This window comes from Phascolarctos cinereus, unplaced genomic scaffold, assembly GCF_003287225.1.
Source record: "Phascolarctos cinereus isolate Bilbo 61053 unplaced genomic scaffold, phaCin_HiC Scaffold_726;HRSCAF=1367, whole genome shotgun sequence".
Classification (NCBI taxonomy): Eukaryota; Metazoa; Chordata; class Mammalia; order Diprotodontia; family Phascolarctidae; genus Phascolarctos; species Phascolarctos cinereus.
The window spans coordinates 6,909,928-6,937,618 of NW_027556098.1; the positions used below are offsets into that span (position 1 = coordinate 6,909,928).

General features: G+C 36.7%; 2 protein-coding genes across 10 annotated transcripts in view; one reads left to right on the forward strand and one right to left on the reverse strand.

The window, feature by feature from the left end:
- Positions 1-27,691, reverse strand: part of OFD1 (OFD1 centriole and centriolar satellite protein) — a 99,899-nt gene that overhangs the window by 45,254 nt on the left and 26,954 nt on the right. For 3 of the 8 annotated variants that reach the window (XR_013482726.1, XM_021007367.2, XM_021007373.2), the window contains exons 3-6: positions 8,501-8,666; positions 7,156-7,356; positions 5,679-5,747; positions 5,567-5,597 (exon numbers count right to left, since the gene is read on the reverse strand). Coding sequence is in view for 7 of the 8 variants with exons in the window: in XM_021007367.2 (XP_020863026.1) it covers positions 5,567-5,597; positions 5,679-5,747; positions 7,156-7,356; positions 8,501-8,593 (394 nt within the window). In the remaining variant the exon portion in view is untranslated. Of the gene's footprint in view, positions 1-5,566; positions 5,598-5,678; positions 5,748-7,155; positions 7,361-7,632; positions 7,725-7,921; positions 8,071-8,500; positions 8,667-9,020; positions 9,276-27,691 lie in introns of those variants that run through there. The other 5 variants (XM_021007369.1, XM_021007368.1, XM_078146100.1 and 2 more) reach the window with 5 other exon arrangements.
- TRAPPC2 (trafficking protein particle complex subunit 2) lies at positions 9,376-23,535 on the forward strand. 2 transcript variants are annotated; one of them, XM_078146107.1, is made up of 6 exons: positions 9,376-9,481; positions 12,646-12,757; positions 18,475-18,618; positions 19,926-20,012; positions 21,251-21,300; positions 22,455-22,548. In XM_078146107.1, the coding sequence occupies exons 2-6, from the start codon at positions 12,665-12,667 to the stop codon at positions 22,462-22,464; spliced, it is 384 nt and encodes a 127-aa protein (XP_078002233.1). In that variant the 5' UTR covers positions 9,376-9,481; positions 12,646-12,664; the 3' UTR covers positions 22,465-22,548. The 2 variants fall into 2 exon arrangements, with proteins under 2 accessions (XP_078002233.1, XP_078002232.1); XM_078146106.1 differs by lacking the exon at positions 21,251-21,300 and having other exon boundaries at positions 9,378-9,481; positions 22,455-23,535.

Below are 27,691 nucleotides of genomic sequence, written 5' to 3' on the forward strand. Positions count from 1 at the left end.
TTCAAATGTATGCATGTAAGATGCTCTTGTGATTGAGAAAATATATGATTAAAAAAATCACAGCCAGGTCACAAATGTGAGTTAAATAATGCAAAATTCAATTTAGTGTGATTAACAGTATTCCAGATCATATTTAATATGAGTGAAAATTCAATTAATGTGACTAGTGTAAGCTAGTCGAGGGTATCCATGTCAGTCCATACTTATCTATTGTTGCGTTTAGATGTGATGTCCTGCTGAATGCCATATTACCAAAAGTTGTGGGATTTTTCAAAAAAACCCTTAAGAAAATACTTCAGATTGAAACACTGCCTGTAATTTTTTAAAAAGGCTAATTATTACATTAGAACAAAGATTTGATGTAACTCAACAGCATGGTCAAATTACCTCTAAAATAGGAAAAGTAACAGAATGCCTGATCTACAGTACAGAATATTATAAGACATACAATGGTTAAATCAAAGAAAAATGGAAAGCTTCATCAGCTTTTTGTGGTTTACAAACAATTATACAGAATATACAGAAATGAAGCATATTTAAGTTTTATGAATTGAAAACTGCAATCAAAAGTGCATTCCTCTTATGGCAGCAATTCAGACAAAAGCTCTAAGCTTCTAAAAGGCAGTTAGAGAAAATGGGGGAAGTGGATAGTGGAAAAACTTTTACCACAAGCACTGGTTCAATTGCTTAAAGAATCAAGTTCATATGCCCAAAGGGCTATAAAAATGTGCATACCCTTTGACTCAGCAATAGCACTTCTAGGGCTATATCCCAAAGAGATCATACAAATGGGAAAAGGATCCACAAGTACAAAAATATTCACAGCAGCCTCTTTTTCTGATGGCAAAGAACTGGAAATTGAGAGGATGCCCATCAATTGGGGAATAGCTGAGCAAGTTGTGGTATATGAATGTAATGGAATACTACTGTGCTATAAGAAATGATGAACAGGCTGACTTCAGAAAAACCTGGAAAGACTTGTATGGTCTGATGCTGAGTGAAATGAGCAGAACCAAGAGAACATTGTACATAATAACAGCCATGTTGTGCGAAAAAATTGGAAGGGGCAGCTAGGTGGCACAGTGGATAGAGCACTGGCCCTGGATTCCGGAGGAGCTGAGTTCAAATTCGGCCTCAGACACATAACACTTAACTATCTGTGTGACCCTGGGCAAGTCACTTAACCCCCATTGTCCAACCAAACCAAACCAAAACAAAACAAAAAACAAAACAAATATAAATTTCTCATGGGTGGTCAGGACCAATAAGGTCATTACCTGGTGGTCAACTTATTGATGATGTATCTTTTCACACCTGGCTAGATTGATCCTCTGGGCGAGTCACTTAACCCTGTTTGCCTTACTTTCCTCATCTGTAAAATGAGCTGTAGAAGGAAACAGCCAACCACTTCATTATTTTTGCCAAGAAAACTCCAAATGGGTCCATGAAGAGTTGGACACGACTGAAATAACTTAATAACAACAACAAAAGGCTGATCCTCGGACAGCAGTCTAGGTCTTTTAGCACCAATTTCAGGGCCATTCTGGCATAACAGAATCAATCCTAGCTTAGGCTCTGACTGCACGGTTTGAGAACCTAGTTTCAGCTCCACATCACACTGAGGCATCAGAGATGGATTTTGTCTAAATACAGTATTTTTATTAATATGATCTAAGATTGTTCAATCTAAAAAGATTATAAAATTATATATCTATAAAAATAGAGTCCTTTTATAGAGTCTAGACACTATATTTCTATTAACACTGACTATAATTGCATAAACAAACTGTTTAGCAGCCACATCACCCTCTTGGCTCTTACTGAGCATGTTTTTAACAAGAATTGGTGATGTCCAGTCACGTCTTCTCCATCCTGCCCTGACATATTTTTTCAACCCAAATAAAGTAGCTTACAACAAAAACAAAAAATAAAAATAAAAATCAAGTTCAATGGAAGGCTAGAGCCAAGATGGTAGAATTGTACAGCGAATTCCTCTCAAAACTCCTCCACAGAGACCTGGAAAATGTATCAGAGTGAATTCTAATCAAGAATCTGAGAAAAACTAACAAGTTAACTGTCCAGTGTAGATTGGCGGAGGGAAATAGAAAGGGCTACAGGGTCTGGTCAGGAGTGCATAATGGGAGAGGTTGTGAACCAGAGGCAAGACAAGGTCCTAGACCCATATTTCACATGAAAGGAACAGGGGCTAACTGGCAGCTTTGTTGTCTATTAACCAGTTGTGGATCACAGATCTAACGTGGAACTAAGGAGATCTGCATTGAGAAGTACAGGTATAGTAGTAGGTATGAAGTAACTTGAGGCATTGTACAGAGCAAATACCAAGTTCTGAAGAAGCAGCATTGTGTGACTCTGACCCCAAGAGTACAAATAAGTCTCAATTCCAGCCTACAGCCCAGTCTGAAGCCTGCAAAGGAATAACCAGGGAAGGAATCCTAAACTAAAGGGGGAAGCCTATAGTTGTCTCACTTTCAACGAGCAAAGCTTTCCAGCTGGCTAATAGGGTCTGAGTCTAGGAGGAGTCTCCTTGGTGCCCAGACCCAAACACTGGTCAAGAACTTGCAGACCTCAGACCACGGAGCAACAATCACACTTTGTCTGGATCAGATCACTCTGGAAGCACAGAAAGCTCACAGATCCCCAGCCTAAGATCCTGGTCAATACTTCACGAAAGCAGCAATAGGATCAATCCAGACAGACAATGCAGAGCCTTGCCCTAACATCAAATGTGAAGACAGGAAGTAGGCTGGAAGAACAAAGAAATAAAAAAAAGGATCCCATCATAAAGAGCTATTATGGTGACAGGAACACTCAAGAAACAAACCCATAAGAGAATAAGTCCAAAACATCTACAAGTAAGGCCTCAAAGAAAAACTCAGCTGGGCCACAAGTTCAACTAGAGTTCTTTGAAGAAATGACAAATTTTTAAATCACTTAAAATTTTTTTTAAAAATGAAATGAAAGCGCTAGGGGAAAAAAATAGAAAAGAAATAAGCTATGGAAGAAAGAACTGGAAAAGGAATTCACAGCTTGGAAGAAGAGGTACAAAACCTTGCCTAAGGAACAACCTCCGTGAAAATTCAATGTAAATAGAAACCAATGATTCCACGAGACAGCAAGAAATTAAAATAAAATCAAAAGACTGAAAAATTGAAGAAAATGTAAGATTATCTCATAGCAAAAATAACATGGAAAACAAATCAAGCAGAAAAAAAACTTAAGAACTGGACTACCTGAACGCTATGACAAAAAGAAAAAAAAGCCCAGACATGATATTAAAAAAAAAATCATCTTGTTGTTCAATCATGTCTATCTCTTTGTGACTCCGTGAATCTCTTAAACTAGAGGACAAAGTAGAAATAATCTAGCAATCACCTCCTGACTTAATTGGGGAGGGCAGGGTTTGAGATTAGAGGGAGAAAAGGTACATTTTTACTCACTGGGAAAAAAAAAAGAATTTTTTTAAAAATCAAGTTCAGTTATATAATGTTAAAATTACCAAAGAGGTAACCAGAACAAATGAGGACACAACAGCTAGAGCCTGATGTTTCAAAGAAAATAATTTTAAAAAAAGAATATACTGATGAAAAAAATTTTTAATGTTAATAAAACAGGCTTCTTCTGAGATGCCTTCTAGAATTTACATTTTTAAGGGAAAAAAAAAACCTCAACCTGGATTTAAAGTGACTAAAAACTCCCAAAAATTTTATTGGAAGATAATAAGGCAATTTTGAATTAAAAACAATGACTGAGGTATCATATGGACTATCAATTACTTCTAGTTCACAGGCCATCAAATGAGACTAGAAGGCTCATTAAAGCTTTTTTTGAAGACTGATCTTCAAGTTACTTTAGTCCAGCTGTTGAAAAACATTACGAAGACAATAACATAATGTTCAAAACATTACTGATTTTAGAGAATTCTCCAGGTAATCCAATTTCATTCATGGTATGAGAATATGAGCATGCAAATTTGTTGAGATGTAGATAAAGCTCTCTGAACTTAACATATATATAAAGATTTAAAGACAGTTCACTCTAGGCTGCTCAAATTTTAAATAACAACATTTTTATCTTATTATCCATTAATGTAGCTTATCTTTAGGTATGATTTTCAGTAATTTTAATTTTTAAAAATTTTGCTTTCTATAATCACTGTTACATTGTAACAAACAAATCAGAAATATTTTAATATCCTGTTATATATGATGATAAACAGATAAAAAGTGTACTTTAAAAATTTTATTACATATTTCCATTGGTCTGAAACAAATTACCATAGTTTACATGTAATTATTCTAAAAGCTAATGCTATAACTTCAAAGAGTATAAATTTGAATGATGTGACCACTTCAAAGGATTCATTACCTGCAGTGATTGGGATCTAGCTGGGCTATGAGTTCATTAACTTTTAAATGAATTTATCACTGAAAACTAATTATAGACCTACTATCATGTGAGAGTCCGAAATTTTTTCCAATAACAAAGGTGTACTCATACTTGAAAAGATTGGGAACCACTTTTCTAGGGCATTTAGAGGTACTATAAAGACAAGACAGTTTACTGGGCAACTTCTCAACTAATGTAAGTGCTAAAAATTCAACATCAAGAATAATTCTATGATATAAAGAGCTATAGTACCAAATGGATGGTTAAAATAAATTTCAATTGATTCAACTCATTTAAACAAATATTTATTGAAACAGAATGATCAAAAGATGACTAAGATGTCAGAAATTTATATGGCTTTTAAGGGAATTTATTAAAATCTGAATTTTCCTGAAATTTGTCAATAATAGCTAATATTTACATAGTGCTTCAAAATTTTCAAAACACTTATCTCCATTTTACAGATAAGGAAAATGAGGCAGAAGTTGGCTCACCCAGAATATCACTGGGTGATACAAATAAGTGAAGCAGTCCAGAGCTCTTATTTGCGTTACCAAACATAAAGGCAGCATGGTATGCTATACTTGACAAAAGTTCAAATTTCACCTCCACAATAACTAGCGGACATGGTTGTTATTATTTGTCCTCTGTTCTCAAAGAGGACCATGGTATCAAGAAGGTGATGCCATGACTTGAAAGTGAATTAGAGTTAAGTGAGGAGGGCTATGCAAAGTCACTAGCCTCATTCTCTCCCCAGAACCATCTGGGTCCAATGGCAACATACGACAACTGGAGATGGCCCCCATATGATATGGGATTGATTACTTAACCTCTAGGTCTTAGGACTTACATACTAATTCATGGGCAGATAGTAATCTGCAGGTGTAAGGGGTGTTCCTATACTCAAGGAGTCAAAGATCCTTTGCATATTCACATGCAAAAAAAATTAATTCATGTGCAAAAATATTTAAGCATAACCACTTTTTTCAGGAAAAGAGAATTTTAAAACTCTCAAAACGTACTGGAATTGTATTTGGAAAAAAAAATATCCATTTATCTACTTCAAACTAAATAATACAAATTAAAACCCTTTTTTCCCCATAAAAGAACAATAAAACAGTAATTTATATACTTCTAGCATAATATATGAATCTTGTACCTTTTTGGTTCTCTTTTTGAATCTTTGAAGTCTAAAAAAAAAAAAAGAATTTGTTTCAATCATTTATAGTTAGTAAACTAAAGCAGATTTACAGAATCTAAAATAATCCTACCAATGATTTGTAGAAACTGGATTTGGGGTTGATTTTAATCAGCTGGAGTAGATCTTGCATAGTAAAAACCTTTTTAAAAGAAAATTAAAAATTAGTGGTATAAAATTCTGTCATTTTAGGTATGCTAAACAAAAAAAAATCAGAAAATACAGCAACATTCAAACTAATTGTACAAGTATAACTATACAAATAAATTTGATTTTTATACACAATTACAAATCAACACTCACAAATTTACCATACCTACATAGCTTTTAAAGCACAAAATTCAAAGACTTTATTCCATGAATGGAAGCACAGGATCAGAACGTATTAATACTAATAATAAAAGTTAACATTTATATAATGCTAACTATGTGCCAAACACTATGCTAAGTACTTTTTACAAAAATTATTTTACAGATGGGAAAACTGAAGGAAATAGAGGACATGACCTGCTTCAGGTCACATTGCTAGTAAGTGCCCGAGTGTCTCCAGGCTGGGAACTCTAGTTGTGCTGTCTAGTTGCTAGCTATAAAAATGAAGGACAACATGAATCTACTTTTAAAAAAGGAAAATAAACTAATATGTAGCATTTCTTACATAATATCAGTAGCTCTGTATGAAAAAATTTTAAATTAAATATAAGTAAATTAATATTAACTCTAATATCTATAGCATTTCATGTTTTACAATTTGTTTTCCTTACAATATTGCTATAAGAGAGACTGTCCAAGTATTATTAGGTAGATGGGCAGCTGCCTCATTCACTCAGATAGTAAATCAAAAACTTTTTATCAATAGGGCAGCTAGCTTGGAGTCAGGAAGACTTGAGTTGAAATCCTGGCCTCAGATACTTACTAGCTAGCTGTGTGACACTGGGCAAGTCACTTAACCCTCTTTGCCTCAGTTTCCTTATTTGTAAAATGAATAGGAGAAGGAAATGGCAAACCATTCTAGTATTTAATGTGGTCACAAAGAGTCAGACATGACTGAAACAATTGAAAATCATCATACTCATTGAAGGACATAGGGATAATAAAGCTGGCACACAGCTTCCAGGTAAACCGTAACTTGTCCCGACCATGGACTCTTGGTGTCCTCTGAATCCTTTTAGTTGAGTATACCAAAGAATTTAAAGTATTCATGTAGATTATTCAAAGAAGATCCAAATTGTCTAAGATACATTAAGAATAATAGGAATTCCTAGAACAGGTAAAAAATCTAAAACATTTTTATTTAATCAAAGTAGCTGGTATATTAAATTGAGTTGTTTCCTTCTTTTAATCCAGAAAGGTCCTTTCTCCTCTACAAAGAGGATAGCGTATCTTTCTACATTATTATTGATTCTATTTTGTTGATTTCCAGTCAGACATGATAGAGAGGAGCACAGATTTAAGGTTGATTTGAAGTACTCAAGTACAGTTGTTTTACTGATGAGAGGAAAGTAAGAAACATTTTATCCAAGTGAATTAAAAAGAAGAGAAAGGATAATTACCTTTTCTTTTTCTAAGCCACTCTCGGGAAAGAAAACAGAGAGGGAATATTCATAGCCACACCTGCGCAGGTGATCAGCCACAAGGCTATTAGAAGCCCCAACTAATAGTGAGCTGCCTTCAACAGGAATAGACTGTGGCTGCACTTCTCCACTCAAAACAGGATGCATCAACTCATGTATGAGCTGGTTTCGAAGTTGAGTCTACCTCAAACAAAAAAAAGGAATACATTAAAAATTTCACTAAAATATTATTTTGTTTAATCAAAGTTATCTGGAATATTAAATTAAATAAGTTTCTTTCCTTCAACCCAAAAAGGTTCTTTTCCTCTTAAAATGAGAACAAAATATCTTTCTACATTACACACTGATTACACTGCCAAAAGACCTTACAAAGCAATTGTTTGTCATCTCATTAAGGAAATGACAGTGAGCTGGCTGCAAAGATGAAAGAATTGGGTACATCCCATCACTTTGTACCTATTTTCTTCTGGGTGTCAGAGTTTTAATTACTTCCAACAGGCAGGTTCAAATACCACCTTAAGTGGCAGGGGTGTGCTGGCTCCTCCTACCTGTAAAGCCAATTGTTAAATATTCAGTGTGAGCAACTTACACCTTGGAAATAGGCAAACTACAAATGAGGGGTTGAAATATTGTTTTGCTGACTGTCTAGACATAAAATGATGGAGAAAATGTTAATTTGCAATGCAAAACAGTGACTTGTGAGTACATTCTTTTTTTTTTGGAGAGTTAGTTTTTAAACATTTACCAGCATTTCTCTGATTGTATTAGTTTAACTTTTTAATTTTTTTTTTTGGTTTTCTTTCCACAAACTGCTACAGGAAGGTCTTCAGAAAGTCAATTTTCTCCTTCCTTTCCACTTCTGAACAATAAGCAGAATGACATCCCCAGAAGTAGCTGTCAAAATGAAGCATTTTATTTACCATTCTATCCAAAAGTTGAGATTATCCCTTCACAACCTACCAAAAGGGATTTAAAAAGAAAAATCAAAAAACTCTCCCTGTTATACTTTAAAATTTAACAAAATTAAACATGACATTTTTTAAACTTCTAAGAACAGAGTATATTAGCTCTACAATGTTACATTATCAAAATGTTTTTTTCTTTAATGACTACTTATTTCTATCTGAAACTTGTCCTTAAATGTATACAATTCTGCATTTAAGACTTCAAAATGAAACCACACAATTGAAAACACCTATGCAATATTTAAAAAAGTCCCATCTACCATGGTAGCTGTGTGACTACCATTAAATTCACCCATTTTTGGATACTACCATCCCACATCTTTTGTTTATTAAAAAGCAAACAAATGCCTCAAAGGTACCTTGAGTGTGTCCAAAATACCCCGATTCTTAAACGTCTGGTACAATCTCTTTCGGAGTTCATCCTGAGACAATACCCGGGTTTCAAAAGGCATCTTGAACTGAAGTAGGAGACGGTGTCGCGGGTTACATGGAGGTGGGAGTTATTTCAAAACAGCACCCAGATCCCTAATTATTTCAAGAACAACAAAAAGTGCCCGTCAGCGACACCAAAGACCTCAGCAGAACATCCTGTCGTTCATGAAAAGGGTTTCTATTTCCTGGAGGACTTCACAAAATTGTAGCTGGACCCCACCCACCCCGAGCCCCTACCTCCCAAAGGGACCTGTGTTCCTCACGTTTGCAGGACAGGGGTTTAAACGCGCCCCCCCCCCCGCCTCACAGGGGGAGAAGAGTCCTCCAGCCCCACCGGCACGGGTTTTAACCCCCTCCCGGAGGCCACGCTCCCGGGTGGGGTCCCCGAAAAGACTGCCGACTACAACGAAGGATAGTGGAGAGCCTGGAAGGGGTAGAGATCAGAACCTAGGCCGCTTTCTCTTCACACGAGGCCGGAGGGAAGCTCAGGGCCGAATCCAGTCATCACCTGACGGGGCGAAAGGCTCCAGAAGGAAGCGTGGGTCAATATAAGGGATCCTGGTGGCCCAAAGGGAGTTTTTACTGGTTTGGGTGTAGATTCCACATCGACTACAGGGGTCTACTCTAGGTTGTCCTAGAGACGGTCCCTCTTGAGACGTTCCCTCTAGACCCGGCCAGGCCGCCACTCGGCCCGCCACAGCCCAGTCGCACATGCGCACAGATACTTTGGTACGGGTTGTGTAGCGCCTTAGCCTCGCGCCAATCCGCGGCGGGCTCCGTTGTCGCGAGAACTGAGGCGCCGCGGAGCGCCGCGAGAATTGCTTTTATAGAGGCTCAAGCTGGATCTTGTCTGAGTAAGGAGGGAGGTGGCTGGTGCGCTTGTTGCAGGTGCCGCGTCCTGCCCACAGGTAAGGACCGGAGAAAGCCTGGGAGAGGCAGATTGAGGGAGGGAGGGCTCCCGGGGTCCATGCTTATGACAAGGCCCCGCCCTCCTCTTCCTCTTCCCTCCTTCCCCTCCCCTCTCACTCCCCCCCCCAGCCTGGGTCCGGGCCGCCCAGTCGCCTGTGAGCGTCACGGTTGTAGGGTTAGAACTGGAGTGGGAGGAGCCCCTCCCCCAAGAACTAGGCGGAGTTTCCGCCATGTTTCCCAGCCCCGGTTCGCCCCTCTGTTGCCTAGCAAAGAGTAAGCTCCTTGCTGGCTTTCCGTACTTTTCTTTTTTATCTCCCTCCGGCGCCTAGCACTGTGTCCTGATACATTGGTAGATTTAATTTTTTTCACAATTTTATTTTTAAGTTAGTTAGAAGGTAAACTTACTAATTGATCCTGCTTTTGTTTCTCCGACAGATTCTACCGAGACAATTGTACTCAGTCGCTCAACTTTTATTTGGGGTACATTTGTTTTGCTTCCTGGATTTTGCTTAACAGGCATTTGGTTAAGATGGATTGATAGGCCAGTCCGTCAATAAACATTTATTAAGTGATGGGCAGTCTACTGTGCTAAGCACTGGGGGGTATAAGGAAAAGCAAAAGACATCCCCCTGCCCTCAAGGAGCTCACAGTCTGATGGGGAGACAAGAAGATAACTATGTACAAACAAGATGCATGCAGGTTAAATTGGAAATAATCACCAGAAAGAAGGCGCTAGAATTAAGGGGGAATCAGGAAAGTAGAAGGTTTAGGAGATGTTTAATGATCTAGCAGAGGAGACGGAGAATTCTTCTCAGTAGGATGAGAACCAAGAGACAGCAGGAGGAGAAATAATTGAGGAAGAGGGAATGGTTAATATTAGCAAAAGCTGCAAAAACCTAGAAGAAGGAGGTCCAAGAAAAGATCATCCAGTTTCATAGTTAGATCATAGAAATGAAAGGGACCTTTGAGGTTTTCCAGCCCTACCCTCAGCATTTTAGAGATGAAAACATTGAGGCCTAGAAATTAACCGACTTGCCCAAGATCATTCACACTAGTAAGTGGCTGGGGCAGGATTTGAACCCAGATCCTCCTATTCCAAATTCAGCACTCTTTCTGCTGTACCTCACTGTCATTGAATGGAGCAGTTTCATTATAATGACAAATTGTTAACAGGTTCCTTATATTCAGCCAAATTTATTTCCCCATAGACTTACCCTTAACTTGATTTTACTTTATCCCTCTGTATGCCAAACAGTTGCAAAGACTCTCTGATCCCTGTTTCTCATAATAACCCTTCACATATTTGAGATTTGCCAGGCAAAACAATCTTTAGCAATGCTTGATAATGATGTGGTTTTTTTTTTGGGGGGGGGGTTGAGATCCTTCATCATACTTGTTTCCCTTTTCTGTTTGTTTCCAGTTTCATCTAAGTTCCTCTTAAACTGTGATGTCCAGAATTGAGTATGTCATTGCATATGTCATGTGAGCAGTGGACAGTGCAATAGGGTTATTACTGTACTCCCTTGTTTTAGACATTATACTTCTATTAATGCATTCATTTGTGGGCCAGCCATATCATACCATTAACATTGAGCTTGTAGTCAAGTAAACGTAGGTTTTTTTCACCTAAAAAGTACTGTTTCCACCTCTGCAGTATTTCTTGCATCTGTCTTACCTTCCCTTCCACCCCAGGAGAGTATTGTAAGCAGCAAACAGGTGTGGAAGCAGTGAAAAGTTGTATTTTGGGACAAGATGAATATTTTTTAAAAAAAGGCATCAGTCAAACTTAAAAATATATCTGGCAGGAAATGAACCTATGCCAATATCTCACACCATATCTCAGTGAATTTCACCTGGATGATAGACTTACACATAAAAAGAACAATACAAACAATGGGGGGGGGAGGGTATAGAATGAAATAGTTGTCTCAATCTTTAGGGGAAATATTTTTGTTACAGAAATAGAAGAAATTATTGGGGTAAAGATAAGTTGCTTGATTACATTAAAATAAGTTTCTGTACAACAAAAATGGTATGAAGTTTTTAAAATGTCAACTTAAAGGAAATCTTTACAGCCAATATCACATATTGAAAACTTGGCATCTAGACTGGAGAACTGTTAAAAATTTTACAGAAACAACATTCAGCCCCCAAAAGACACAAATAGACAATTTAAAAGCAAACACTGGTTGCTAATTATTTAAACGTGCCCAAACCCACTAATAACCAAGTAGATGCAAATTTTAATAACTATGAGGTACTACCTCACACTCAGCAAAATTGACAAAAATAATTAAATGCAATGTAACAAGAAATCACTATGATCCAGACAAAGCTCCTAGAAAGCAGACTGGTATTTTTTTGTCTTTGTATTTTAAGTATACATTAAATTTAACATGGTAATACTAACACTGCCAAGCTTGCTAAATTTCCTTCTCCCATCTGTGTGTGTGTGTGTTTCTTTTAACATTTTACTGATACATCATTCATTTCTTTGTGTGTATGTGTCAGTTCTCTATAACTCTCCTGTTCAAACCCTCTCACTCCCTCTCAAGCACTCCTTTGTAACAAAAAAGTTCAGTGAAGCAAAACAAATCTATACATTGGCTTTGTCTGAAAATGTGTGTCTTATTCTTATGCGGTATTATTTGTCATTGTAAAAACTTTGAAGAAACCTAAGTGTCCTAAAAATTGGGGGAGGTCATATTGTAATTCAACTAAGAATCTGGCTGGAATTTTATGAAATAATGCAAGGGGAAGGGGTGAAGTAGAGCCCAAAGAACAGAGTACATACTAACTACAAGCACGTAAAAGTAAATGGGAATTAATAGGTAAAGAAATCTGGAAGAAACTTGAGACATTCTATATTTCAAAATACATTTAATTAAATAACTATAAAAACAAGTTTAATTGTTGTATGGATTAATTTAAAGCTTATAATAAAGCATTTTAAAACATTTTCTATGTCCTTAATCTGTCCCCATTGCCTGTAATATATTAAATATTTTAATTTGTTTTTCTATCCCTACACAGATGATCTTATTAACTTTGCTTCAATAATATGCATCTTCCACATAGATTTATGATACCTTAAGACTTTGCTAGACTTATATTTCTGTTTTTAGGGTGAAATTCACAGAGATTTGTTATCTCATTTACTTAGGACCTGTACATTGGCGACAATGTCTGGAAGCTTCTACTTTGTAATTGTAGGCCATCATGATAATCCAGTTTTTGAAATGGAATTTTTACCAGCTGGAAAAGTGGAATCTAAGGTGCGTATGCAGCCTTAAAAACTCTTTAAAGTGATTTTGGTGTTGTTATGATAAATACGGGATAAGATCATAGTGGTGCAACAGATATAAGGAAACTAATGTCCAGTGAGTTGAAGTGATTTACTCCCGGGTCACACAGTAAGGTAGAAATAGAACTAACATTAGAACCCAATTTTTTACTCCCAGTTCAATAAAACTTTCTCCTGCATCATGCTCCCTTTTATTTAAAAAACAAACATTGGGGGCTGCTAGGTGGCGCAGTGGATAGAGCACCAGCCCTCAAGTCAGGAGGACCTGAGTTCAAATCCGGCCTCAGACCAAACCTGGGCAAGTCACTTAACCCCATCTGCCTATAAATAGATAGATAGAGAGAGAGATAGCATTAAAAGCATGATATTCTATTTTATCATACAGTGTCAATATGGTAAGAATTGTCTTCAGAGTAACATGAAAGTTAGAGTTATACCACAAATCATCAGTTTTCTTATTAGGGCACAACTAAATTATAAACCCCTGGATGAAAGGGTTAAAGAGGTCTATTACTTTATATTGTTCCATTTTTCTTGAATAGTCACCATAACATTTGCTATAGCCATCATTCCTGTAGATTCTCCTATCTGGTCTCAATGTGGGCCAGCATTAACAGACGTTGTGTTACTTTGCACTGATCTTAGACAGCCGTAGGTGATGTTTCACTTCAAAGGCAGTACCCAGCCGAGATAAAAGCGTTTAGCAGCAGAGAGGAGAATGGCCTTGTCCATCTTTGTCCTTTATTTTGTTTCTGAACCAGTACATTTCCATATCTAATGAGTATCAATGAATAAATGTTATTGTGCTTGTTCTATGTTTATACCCCAGGGATAGACTGTATTGTTGGGTACTTAAAGTCATTTAAGATTCATTATCATTTAGTCTCTTCCAAGGCAGATTGGTATCGTGGAAAGAGCACTGGATTTGTAGTCAAGGGACCAGGATCAAATCCCACTATGTCTACTGCTTACGATTTGTGTGATTGGGGCCTTAGTTTCCCCATCTATAAAAAGAAAAAGACCAGATGAGTTCTAATCCCTACCAGCTCCGTGATACCAATAATAATGCATTGTTTCCAGAGTTTCATTCTAATTTAAAAAAATATTTTGTTCGTGCCCCCCACAGCATAATAATTTCCTTGTTTAGAAGGTGTTTTGGGGTCAGTTATTGGTTTTTGTTTTTTGGGGTTTTTTTTGCTAAATCAGTTCTTACATTAGAGAACTTATTTAATGAGTCGTACTCATTAAAATTTTATCTTTACTTCTTTAGGGAAATCAATGTAGCTGAGTGTAATATGATGGTAGTATAATGCATATTGCAGAAATATTTATGCTCTTTCCTGATCTTAGCTCCTTTTCCTAATGTCGTAGGAAACTTTCTTGATTTCTTCCTGTTAGCTCCTTAATGTTGGAAAACTTTGTCTCAATCCTTTATCCCAAAAATCTCATTGTTGATCACAAGTGCAGAGCATCTGGAAATAAGATGTTTTTGTGAACAAGACATAAAGAAAACCCATTTCATTGGAAGTTAAATTATATATGTAGCATAGGATCATAGTTTTGGAGGTGTAAGTGACCCTAGAGAACAAATATTCCAACTTCATTTTATAGATGAGGAAACTGAGGCACAGACAGAAGTAGACTCTCAGGCCTTTTGCTACCTATCTGGTCATCTCACACCTTCCTCAACCCCTCTCCTCCAACCAATTACTCCATAAACTAGTGACACTGGCCTCCTCGCTGTTCCCTTAAACAACACTACCATCTCTTGACTCCAGATGTTTTTACTGGCTGTCCTCTGTGCCTGGAATTCTCTCCCTCATCTCTACCTCCTAGCTTCTCTTTCCTTCAAGTTTCTGCTAAAGTCTCGCCTTCTGCAAGGACTTTTCTCAGTTTCCCTTCTTTCTGTTGATTATCCTGTAAATTTCTTCTAATAGAAAGCTCTACATTGTGTACAAAATGTTTTGTAACAATTTCATTTAGCCCTTATAATCTAACATTTGAGGGAGATATTGTAATTATTATCTTTATGTTATATATTTATATGCTAATGATAATAGTGGCATTTATACAACAGGGCTTCTTAAGTTTTTCCACTTTCAACCTACAGTTTACGAAGCACTCGCTATAAAACACTTGAAAGTTTGTTGTTTTTCAGGCTCATCCAACTTTGACCCCATTTAGGGTTTTCTTGATGAAGATACTGGAGTGGTTTGACATTTCCTTCTTCAGCTCCTTTAACAGTTAGCAAAGCACTATACATATGCTGTCTCATTTGATCCTCACAACTATCCTGAGTGGTAGCTTCTATTGTGATCCTATTTTACAGATGAGGAAACAGGTTGAGAGAGGTTAAGTGACTTGCCCAGAGTCACATAGCTAGTTTGTGGGTCAGGTAAACTTAGAGAAAACTGAAGCTTAGAGAAAAACATTACCCAGGGCCAGACAGCTAAGTGAGTGACACAGCTAAAAGTGAATTCCCAGGTCTTAGGATTCCAAATCCAGTTCTCTTTACTGGGTTGTCTGTGGTCTATAATTTATTTCCACAGTGAACTGAAAGAATGTCTTATAAGGAAGAAAAAACAAAAGATCAAAATAATCCTTAGAAACGGTGTTCGTAGTTATCCTTCAAATATTTTTAATTCCTTATTTGTTCTACCATATAAACACTATGACATTATTTTAGAATTCATATCAGGGGATGATATGTGTATTTAAGATGTGTCAAGTTTCTTTTGTTAATAAAAGAATGAATTTCAATGTTGCAGTCTTGGATTGTGACAATGCAAAGAACATTAGACACTTATTTTTCAGTTGTAGGTATGCTGCTAGCATTATGACCTGAGCAAGTCACTTGACCTTGAGTTTTGGTTACCGACATATAAAATGAAAGGGGTGGAATGGAGCTTCATGGCCTTTAAAACTCTATTGCTATAGTTTCTAAGCTTTTAAATACCATGCTGTAATAGAAAGAACCTGAGACTTAACCTAAATTAGATCTTTATTTGTGGCCAAATGCATATATCACTTAAAGTCAAGTCAGCAAGCATTTATTAAGCAACTACCATGTGCCTGGCACTGTGCTAACCACTGAGTCTACAAAAGAGGCAAAAACAGTTCCTGCCCTCAAGAAGCTTATAGTCCAGCGAGGGAGAAAACAAAAGAGCTATCTACAAAGGACATACAAAGGATAAATTGGAGGTAATCTCAAAGGGAAGGCAGTCACATTAAGAGGGACCAGGAATAGCTTCTTGCAGAATGTAGGGTTTTAGCTGAGATTTCAAAGAGGCCAGGAGACAGAAACAAGGAGGGAAAACATTCTAGGCATGAAGACGAGCCACTAAAAATGCAGTCAGGTAGTAGATGCCTTGTGTGAGGTACAGCAAGGTGGCCCAGTGCCTTTGGGTGTCAATGAGCATTGAGGGGAGTAAGGAGTAAGAAGACTGAAAAAATAGGAAAGGGCCAGGTTTTGAAGGGTTTTGAAAGCCAAAAATTGGTCCTAAAAGAGCCCCTAGAGTAGTCAGAACTATGCTTTAGTAAAATCACTTTGATAGCTAACTGGAGAATGAACTAGAGTGGTAAGAAACTTGAAGCAGGGAAGACAACCAGAATGCTTTTGGAATAGTCCAGGCATGAGGTGATGAGGGTCACAGCAGTGTCAAGGACCAATCAAAAGTGAAATGCCAAATAGGTTGGTTTTGATGAATAGGCTTATATAGAGCAGTTGCTTTGATGTCACAACTACCCTTCCAGGTAGGTACTGTTTTTATCTCCATTTTACAGTTGAGGAAATTGAGGCAAACAGGTTAAGTGACTTGTCCATGGTCACAAAGCTAGTAAGTGGCTGAGGCCAAAGTTTTCCAGTTTACTAAAGAGGCACTGCCAATCATGGGTCAAGATAATCTCAACAAATAACACTTCTGTAAAATTAGCAAAACTAGTATTTCTATGTGTCATTGTTGTGATTTATATAAGGGAAACAAGCAAAATAGCTATTCAAAATAATATACACAACTTGATGGTGAGCAAGTAAAAATCTGCAACTACTGACTGACCTCTGCCATCTATATAAAATATGAGGGTCCTGGATAAGGATAAGTAGAAAATAAGCAGACTTTCAAAAGCCATATAGAATAATGGACCACATATTTATCATTTCACAAGTGACTGAAAGCTGTAGAGAATATAAGATCCCATTGTGCCTGTTTATTGATTACTTCTGCCACCCCTCCCCAAAAAACCATCTGACTTCATAGAAAAAAAATCTCTTTTACAGTAAGGTGTCCTTATCCATATATCCATATCCGTGGATATCCTATCCATATGTCAAGAGTATTTAGTATTTCTTGGAAGATGTAATAATAGAAATAATCCTGGTCAGTGACTCTAGTCATCAAACGTCAGGCATAAAATAAGATGTATCTTCACCAAAAGTGTTTGCCACTGTGGGGGAAGAGACCCAGCACAGAGTCCAAGTTGAGGAGGAGTTTCCTGTGAATGATGAGATTCTTTAAACAAACAGGCTTGTTCCTATTTGTAGATGACATTATTTTGTTGTTATCAAGACCCAACACATTGCAGAGCCTCTAATCACTCAAAGGAGTTTGGCCTGTCCATCCACACAGGAAAGGCCAAATGGATAAAGAACATCTATTAACCAGATTTCAACGTGCATCTGAAAGGGTACCCATGAGAACTTTTCCAAAAGTATGTATATTTGGGACAAACAGTACTCAAGTCTAGGTTGACTAGGAGGAGAACAAGTTGGTTTGCTTGGGAGACATTACAGTACGTTCTTACTTGTCACCTGCATCTCATAAAAAGCAAAGATCCATCTTTTCAATACAAACATTTGACCACTGTTACTGTATGAGAGAAAGACCTGGAACACTACTACTTCCAAAGAACTAAAGACAAATATTACAAAGAAGGCATGTGGTGGATGTGAGCAGGACACTTCAAATTTCCAGAAAATAGGAGTAAAGGATGTCTTCAAAGAATTATATGACAGAATGTTCATATAATGAGATCAGGGAATGACAGGTGAGCATCCAGAATGCTCCACTGGCATTCTCCATGTCAGGAGAAAACAAGGAAGGCTTTTAATACGTGGGAAAACATACATGGGTTATATCTGCAGCACTGGAAAGAATTCCTGAATGAGGAATTCTTCAGTGAGATCACATATCTATTTGAATTATTGACTTATCAATATAACACTTCTTTTTACTTGCCTTTCTACCTCCATTTACCACAATTATAAGTGGAATTTTATTCAAGAACTACTTTAATTATGTGTAACAGTTAAATTTCCTTACATACCTGTCTCTTGATGTGTACTTTATAAAACTGTTATAAAATTGAAGCCTAGGGTATTTCTCCTGTTTTTAAATGTAGAAATTATGAAGTATGTTCCCTTGATGAATAGAGAACTGAGCTTAGAGTTGAAGAGAACTTTTTTAAGGGCCTCTTCTGACATATATAGGCTATGTGAGTTAAAGTTTTTGGTTTTAAAATATAGAATAAAACATGTAAAAAATAGTACAGCATTATAATTATGACCATAAGAAATATAAGTAAGAAAATAAAGTTGTGTGGCTTAAAACCACACCTGGAATTTTTCATAATGAAATATTTATATTGTGTGAAGTGAAGCTAATATCTCTTGCTGTCCATGTTTTACTCCAGGATGATCATCGTCATCTGAACCAGTTCATAGCTCATGCAGCCCTTGACCTAGTAGATGAAAATATGTGGCTGTCTAACAATATGTACCTGAAAACTGTGGATAAATTCAATGAGTGGTTTGTTTCTGCTTTTGTTACTGCAGGCCATATCCTTTTCCTATCAATAATACATTTTAAAACTGTACATTAAGTTAAAAATCTGAAAAGATGAGCTATAGCAGTACTGTATATACTTGCCAGGGTTTGAGATTGTGATGGCATTCCATCATTATGGAAGATTTAAAAAATCCTCCCTTGAGGGTATTAATCCATATTTTTTAAAAGGTGTTGTAGCAGCTAGGTGGGGCAGTGGATAGAGCACCAGCCCTGAAGTCAGTAGGACCTGAGTTCAAATCCGGCCTCAGACCAGACACTTGACACTTACGAGCTGTGTGACTGTGGGCAAGTCACTTAACCCCAATTGCCTAAAAAACAACAACAACAATACCACAGCCTGCTTTAAATTGCAGTTTTGGGGGCAGCTAGGTGCCACAGTAGATAGAGCACCGGCCCTGAAGTCAGGAGGACCTGAGTTCAAATGTGGCTTCAGACCAAACACTTGACACTTACTAGCTGTGTGACCCTGGGCAAGTCACTTAACCCCAATTGCCTAAAAAAAAACCAACAAATAAACCAAAAGAAAAAAAAGGTGTTGTAAATTGGAGAAAAAAAGTTATTTGTAAAATCCTGTTTCTAGTTTACTTTTGAAATTTAAGTGATAAGTTTTTTAGTTAAGTACTATATTAAATGTCTTTGGGAGTCAGTGTTGGCCTACCAGATAGAGTGCTAGGCTTGCCTATTTTTACTAATAGGGTTAGGGATAAGAACTTGACCAGTGATTGTATTGATACAGAGAAATCCAAGATGGGGAAACTCAACAATATCAATGCAAGTCAGCATTAGAAAGATGCCTCCAATACTAAGAGACTGAATGACTTGTTCAGGGTTAAACTACCAGTGTGTCAAAGGTGGGAGTTGAACCCTTATCTACCTCCCTTTGAGATCAGCTCTCTGTCCACTAGACCAAAGATGTCAGTAGATGTGGCCTTTGGGCCATGTGCTGTCTGCAGCATTCCCAAGTGCAGCCCAAACCAGATTAAAATGTAAATGGGAAGTATTTAACAAAATAAATACAAAATACAGAAGATAATATTACATAAATTAGATACATAGACATTATTAAATTTTAAAACTATATCACTATGCAGCCTTTAGGAATCATTAAGTACAGTTTAGTGTTGCCCATTCACCTTTTCCCCCCCATCCCCCTTCCCATTTCTGTTAGGAGTTTGACACGACAGCACAGACTATGCTGCTTTTACTGACATGACTTAAATGACTATAATACCGACTGTTAGATTTCCATTGTTTTTTTATTTTTAAGAAGAAAATAAGATGTACTTAACTATTTTACATATGAGATTTATTATGCTTCATGATGTAAGACAAGAAGATGGAATAAAGAACTTCTTTAGTGACGTCTATGATTTATATATAAAGGTAGGTTACATTTTGTAATTTTTAATATTTCTAAGTTTCAGACCATAGAGAGGGATATCTTGTATAACAAGATAAAACTCACAGAGGACAGGGACTATGTGTTTAAAGTTACTGTTCTCCATTAAATGTATTCTCCATGTGTTTTAAGGTTATGCATATGATGAAAACTATTAAGTTGTTTTTCATTTGTGTCCAACTCTTCATGACTGCGTTTGGGTTTTTCTTGGCAAAGCTACTGGGTTGGTTTGCCATTTCCATCTGTATCTCTTTTTACCTGATTTTGTATGATACCCAGGGTTTATCACTATAAAAGCACTGAAATGGAAGCCAGCAGGCTTTGGTGCTGGTTGTAGTTGTCATCAACTCTGGATCTCCTTGGGACAGTAATTTCATCTGTCTAGGGAACCCAGACCCCTCAATAAACTTTAGATGCTTTAAAGTCCCTTCCTGCAGTCCTGAAATTCTAGGGTTCTAGTCCACAAAGTGGAAAATTTAATTTCAAAATGAGGTACAATGAGGTAAAATGAACTGAGGCAAACAGGGTTAAGTGACTTGCCCAAGGTCACACAGCTAGTAAGTGTCTGAGGTCAGATTTGAACTTGGGAAAATGAGTCTTCCTGACTCCAGGCCTAGTGCCACTCAGCTGCCCTGCACTATTAAATAGTTAATGAAAATGAAGCATCAAAAAATAGTGAAGTTCGTTTTTGAAAATGAAATTCATAGATGTGATCTGAAAGATAGCTGTAGTGTTTAATAAGCTGCCAGTTTAATCAGCAATTTCTTGGGTTTCAAGTGAAGAACATGAAATAGGAATTCTTCATTGGGCTTCCACATAGATACTATTTTTTTTCTATTTTCATTTTGTTTGTTCTAGTAATACATACTGAAAAGTGTGCCTGATTCTTGACACATGTAGAATTTCCCATTTTGTGGATTAGAATCCTAGAATTTCAGGGCTACAGGAAGGAACTTTGGAGCATCTGAAGTTTACTGAGGGGTCTGGGTTACCTAGATAGAGGAAATTACTTTCCCAAGGAGATCCAGAGTTGATGACAGAACTACAACCAGCACCAAAGCCTGCTGGCTTCCATTTCAGTGTTTTTATAGTGATAAACCCTGGGTATCTGCAACCAGTTTTTAATTTCAGTCTAGCTTTCCCCTTACCTTTTAGTATTCTCCCTTCATCTCTTCACTGCTGTGTAGTCAGCATCAACTGTTTTTAATATTTGTTTAAACAGAATTGGGAATATAACTCATCTGTCAAACATGTTACATTTCAAAGCCAAATGTAAGTAATGGTTACCTGTACTGTTCCCTTTGTTTTAGCACATAATTGAGTTGTTTTTACTTGGAAATTTAATACAAGTTCTGGAACCAACCAGTGTAAAAAATCAAGAGTACTTTTGGGGTGGGGGAGGGAGTTGGATAGTGAAACAAAAAGAGAAGAAAAATCCATCAATAAAAACACTTTAAAATAAACAGAAGAGAGCAAGAAGGAAGTTCAGAAAGGGATACAGACGAGCAGGGCAGTTTTGTTGCTACCATACTGACATTACAATAAACTTTTTTAAAACAGACTACATAGCAAGTTCAGATTCACATCATTCCTATTTACTGTTCTTTGTATTTTGAAATGTATGTATCTGTTGATGTTTAAGTTCGTAATAAAAAATGAAGAGGGGGAACCATTTTGTAAAAATAATAGAATGTAAATTGTGAACTAACAGGAAACACTATTATATCCTAAAACAATCTAATTTCAAGTCCTGCTATCTGTTTTATTTAACATTTAAAGTAGCCTGGAAAAATTACTGAAAATCCATTGAGAAATAAACTGTTACCATAGCAAAAAGGATTGCCAGATGATTTAAAATACATTTTGTAAATTAATAGCTTATCACGCAAATTATTTAGACTATATGTGAGCTACACCATTAATCTTCATAACATCCTTCTGAGACTGGTAGGAAACAAAAATAGGAGCATGTTCCCTAGTTGTAAAGGTAGAGAATGTCAAGTTTCAGTGGTAGAGAGGGAAGAATTGAGGTTCTCTTGGATAGGATTACTAGTAAACATTAGGTTCTGTTCGCTTTTATTTTCAGACTAGACTCTTAGGGAATTTTGGTTTTTTTTGGTCCCCAGACTTTTATTGAATCTAGTAAGTTTTCATATACCTGTATGGAAGTCTTTTTTTAATGTTTGTCATCCTGATAAGTATCTTTAAAACCAATAACTGAAAACAAACCTGAACTTCTTTAAAGAGCCACAGATGTATCCTGAAGAATTATAAGATTTTAAAATTTTTTCTCCTTAAAGACTTTTATTTTGATTTATTTGTTTGCAAAAACTTATTTTTAGGCATCTTAATTTAAATTTGAAGCTGTAAGTTTTATTTTATAAACATCATATCTATAAGTCTAATACTCTTTTTCCATTCCTTAGTTTGCAATGAATCCATTTTATGAACCAAATTCACCCATTCGATCAAGTGCATTTGACAGAAAAGTTCAATTTCTTGGGAAGAAACACCTTCTAAGCTGAATACAGAAAACTTCTTAAATATGTGATGTCAGTATGTATTGTAAGAGCCAATCAAGTCTACTGTCTAGTCTTGGGTTTCTAAGCTTCTGTAAATTAACCACCTTTCTAGTTAGAAAGGCTGTAGGGCACCTTTTGTTGTCATTTTTGCAAATGATACAACCAACATAACTTGTACTTTTGAAAAATACCGTATTTATGAAGAATGTCAGATGAAGTGCCCTGACAATTATTTTGGCTTTAAAAATTGTTTAGAAGATTCTACTTTGAGTGGTTTAATATCTTAATTAAACTGTAAATTAGGCAAATGTCATATTGTTGATTTGGTTAACAGATCTTAAACTGAAATATAAAAATTGGCTCACAGTAGGAAATAAAATTTATAGCATACACATGGATCATTTATTTATAAATAAAGGCAATATTCATAGTGCTGAAGAAAAGCTTTTTTTTTGTTTGTCAAATTTTGTACTAAGCATTTATCTGAGAGCATCAAGTATCAAGCCTGGTAAGTAATACCCAGCAAACCGAAAACTTAAGAGCATGAATATAAAATTCTACCTGTAAATGAAATGAAGTGGTTGTTGAGACTAAAAGTTAAGTATGTAAACAGTACACCTTTGCATAATCTTTTATCATTGTTATGTATTTGGAATCTTGAGGATGTTTTCTTTCCTCAACAAGAATAACAAGAATAACAACTGCATTTCCTCTTGATAAATTAATTTCATACTTTTGTAAAGGTATTTGGCTTTCAGGAATAACCTGAATTAAATTAAATTTTGGCAGTTTGATAGTAAGCATATAGAGTAGGCTGTAACTAGAAAAGTTGCCTGGGGGTTTTTGCATTGTACAAAGTATGGAATCTTATTCTATAAATTGTGTTGTATTTGTAAACAGATGACATGACCATAACCCTGGAAAAGCTACAAATGTCTAGAAAATATTATTGAATACGATATAATAAAAGGGAACTTTTAAGTAACAGTTTTGAAATTTGGTCTTTTTATCTAGGATTCTGTGTGAAATTCTTGGCCACACATATATTTCCCCCTTCTCCCCACCTTGTTTTACCTAATTATGAAAACAAAATCAGCTTTTCAGAGACTGTGATCTTTCATTGCATGTAGGTTTGGTGATGGGTTTTTTTTTTCTTTTTCTGGAGATGATGCTATTTTCAGTATTTTTTAGGAACTGGGAAGTACCCAAATGTGTTGAAAGCTAATTTGGGGGATCCTTCCTCCCACACAATTCATGAGCATAGACTGATCGTTGCGTCTATATAAAGATAGATTGTAAGAATCATAGATTATTAAGAGCTGAACTATCTAGAAACTGTGCTAACTGGGCACAGTTAGTAAACTGCTGCTCAGCAATCCTTTTATTCATCTCTAATTAACTTATTACTCTCCGTGGTAACTATTCTAAATCAAGCACCCAAGGCCTACGTACCCAATATCTTACCAGATGGCATTCCTTCCTACTTTGAGAAAATTGAAGTTATCCATCCCAAACTTTTCTTCCCTTCTTTCAGACTTTTTTGTCCTTGCCTGTCCTCTCTCTCTAAGTCTCAGAGGAGGTAGTTTTCATCTTTACCACTTTAACAAGACTTCCTTTTATTATGAGTATGAATCTAATAGGCTAGCCAGTAATAAGTAATATTTATGTAGTACTTTAAAGTTTGCAAAGCGCTTCACAAATATTGTCTCATTTTGTCCTCACAACAACTCTGGGAGGTAGGTGCAGTTATTATCCCCGTTTTACAGATGACAAAACTGAGGCAAGCAGCGATCAAGTGATTTGCCCAGGGTCATACAGCTCCTAAATGTCTGCGGCAGTATTTGAACTGGAGTTTTCCTGACTCCAGATCTAGTACTCTCATCCACTGACCACACTTCCTAAGTGCATTTTTTTTTATCCCACCCTTCCCTTCCTGTCTCCTTTAGGCCATTACTCCATTGATCATTACCACTCTAATAATCAGTGTCTCCCTTTCTACTGCATCTAACCTCTTCCTACGTTTAGATGTTCTTTGAAAGAAGCTAGCAATTCTGAGTTGGAGGTAAAGAGAGGGCACATTCCAGGCACAGGGATTAACAGCTAATAGCCTGTGCAAAAATGCCAAAACGAGGAATGACTGTCATTTACCAGAAACAAGGAAGAGGTTGGTTTAACAGGATCATACTACAAGTGTCACAGGAATTCAAGAGAACTATTGCAGAACTGTAACAGACGGAAAATATTTCATGGGGGAAATAGAAATTGAATAAAACATTCAACATGAAACTGCTTCAGTTTAAAAAGGGGAGTGCATCCTAGTTCAGGAAAACAACATGAACAAAGGCAGACTGAGAAATAGTATTCACTGAATAGACCATTTTTTCTTGAATTGACCATTTTTAAAGGCCCTGTTGTGCCTTAGGTGAGACATAATGTTGTGTAACGTGTAGAGGTAGAGGCCTACAAGTGCAGAATGTTGTATATGCTGTCAAAATTGCCATGTTTTTGTTTTCTACTTTTCCATAATTCTTTTGTTGTTACATTGGACAGTTTACAAGGGAATATTTTGGGGAATGGGTGTGTAAAAATTTAAAGGTGTCAATAAAGAATAATTTGGGTTCCAGTGTTTCAGGAAGGCAAAACCTCCAATTCTTAGTCATCATCAGAAATTAATGACAGACACTTCTACAGATAGGATAGACACCAGAACATGATTTTCTACAAACACTTTATTGTTGTCATTTCAGTTGCGTCTGACTCGACCCCATTTTTGGAGTTTTCTTGGCAAGGATACTAGAGTGGTTTACCATTTCCTTCTCCAGCTTGACAAATACAGTTAAGTGATTTGCCTAGGGTCACATAGCTAGTAAGTGTCTGAAGGCCAAATTTGAACTCAAGTCTTACTGACTCCAGGTGTGGCAATCTAACCACTGCACCACCTGGCTGCCTTGAGTGGGAACAGGTGCTGTTAAAAATTGAACTTTTGAGCCTTTCATTGACAACTCATTGAAAGTTAGAACTGTTCCCTGACCTTTTAAGACTGAATCTTCAAAGAATAGGAATTTGATCAAACTGGTTAGACTGGTTGCATCAGATTCATTTATTTATTTATTTTAACTTTCAACCTGTCTACTTCACTAGAAGATTGGAACCCTATGGTAAACAATTCTGTTGTGTTGCTGTTGTAGCTATAAGACTATGGTACACTCTTAATATGTCTCAGCTGTTCACCGTAAAATGCAGTAAACTGAATGTCCCATTTCCTCATTCCTTTTCCTCCCTCCCCCCAAAGTTATTGGTGAACAACAGTGAATTATTGAAAGATTTATAAAGCAGTTCTCACACTGTTCATTCACTGCCATCTCTGATCTGTCACTTTTCTTCTCTTTCATTTTTTTTTTCACTTATTCTCCCATGCTCTCAGCTTTCATGTGAAAAGGTTGGCATTTTACAAACATTTCTTCAGCCTTCTGTGTTCCTTGGCTACTAGATGGCTATTAAGGGGTTGCTCTACCACCAAAAAAAAAAAAGCCCTTTTTAGGGATTTTCCCCAGCTATTTCCAAGTACAAAGCCGTCCTTGATGTCCTTTTGGGGCTCCTGAGGTTATCTGCTAGTTCCTGGATTTACTGAACTAGCCTGTGTTCAACAATTCCAAACCCTTATTATTGATCCTGTTTTAACTCTGAGCCAGACTTCAGAGACCTTAATTAGTAGAAAGACTACGAGACTAGGACTCAAAAAGATCTAGGTCACCCTACACTGGTCATTTACTAGCCTTGTGACCTTAGAAATACAGATCTGAAGCTAGAATTGGACTTTTAGTGATTTTTTAAAAAACTGACATCCAAAGACATATCTTAGCCCGTGGTTACACAGATTAATTCAGAAATGAACAGAGCCTCAATTGAGAGGCAGGCCATTTTCTGGCTCAAGCATTCTTTATGCTGCAGGCATTACAAGCATCTTTGGGATTTAGCATTTGTAAAATGGATATGCTACCATCTGGCCCACCTCCTTTATAGGGTTACTATCAGAATTAAATAAGATGTGATCATTTGCCATGAGCACTCACATTGCAAGTCTATTACTTGTCATCATTCCCCATTTTTTCCTTTACTTCAGGAAAAAAAAGACATGGGCCACTTCACTAAGATCAAACCCTATGCTTGCTCTTTTATCTCATAGCCTCCCAATAATTCTGTCTTATCTCCCCTCTTCAATTCATCTTCCGTGGAGTTGCCAAACATTCCACTGATAAAATAGTTGAGATTAATTTCAATAAATTTTAACATCTCCTCAACTATTAAAAAAAATACATGATGCTGAGTGAAGTGAGCAGAACCAAGAGGACTTTGTATACAATAACAGCCACGTTATGCAATGACTAAGATTGTTAAACTGAACCCTTCTCAGCATTACGAGGACCTAAGACATCTCCAGAGGCTTCAGGATGGAAAATGCTGTCCACATCCAAAGAAAGAACTATGGAAGTTGAATCGCTATCACTTATTTTTACCTTCTATTGAGTTTTGTTTCATCTTTCTGATGGTTCCTCCTATTGGTTTTAATTTTTACTTACAACTTCACTAATGTGAAAACATGTTTAATGGGTATGTAAATGTAAAGTCTATATCAGATTGTGTGCCGTCTTGGGAAAGGTGGGGGGGAGGAAGGGGGAGAAAAAATTTCAACTCGAAAGCATATGGAAGTGATTGTTGATAAATCAAAATAAATTAATAAATTTAAAAAAAAGAAAAAAATACACTACTGGATACCACGTGATAAAATTCATTGGCATTTTGACACATTTTTCCATTTAATCATTCTTCATAAGCAATGTTCAAAATGTTCTGAATAGTATGATGATTAAAAAAACTGTATAGAGCTTTATGTAAGAATGATTGGCATGGTGAGAGCAAACTCCCCTCCTTGGGAAAAGGGCACTACCATGACAGTGAAATCTGAGGTTACTTTGAGGGGAATCATCACCACCAACCCCTTCCCACATTATCAATCTGGGAAAGTGACTGCCCTAGTTGCAACTCTGATAAAAAGGAAGGATGTGACAATGGGAAAGAAGGGTGTGGATTCAGCATCTCAAAACTTGGTTAGAGTAGCAAGTTTGTCTTTTACTAGGCTT

Excerpts from the sequence above, each read along its gene's own strand:
- TRAPPC2 (XM_078146106.1), top strand. The coding sequence starts at position 12,665 with ATGTCTGGAAGCTTCTACTTTGTAATTGTAGGCCATCATGATAATCCA. Across the intron at positions 18,619-19,925 it reads CTGCTTTTGTTACTGCAGGC|CATATGAGATTTATTATGCT; the intron begins CATATCCTTTTC and ends TTAACTATTTTA. Across the intron at positions 20,013-22,454 it reads TCTATGATTTATATATAAAG|TTTGCAATGAATCCATTTTA; the intron begins GTAGGTTACATT and ends TCCATTCCTTAG.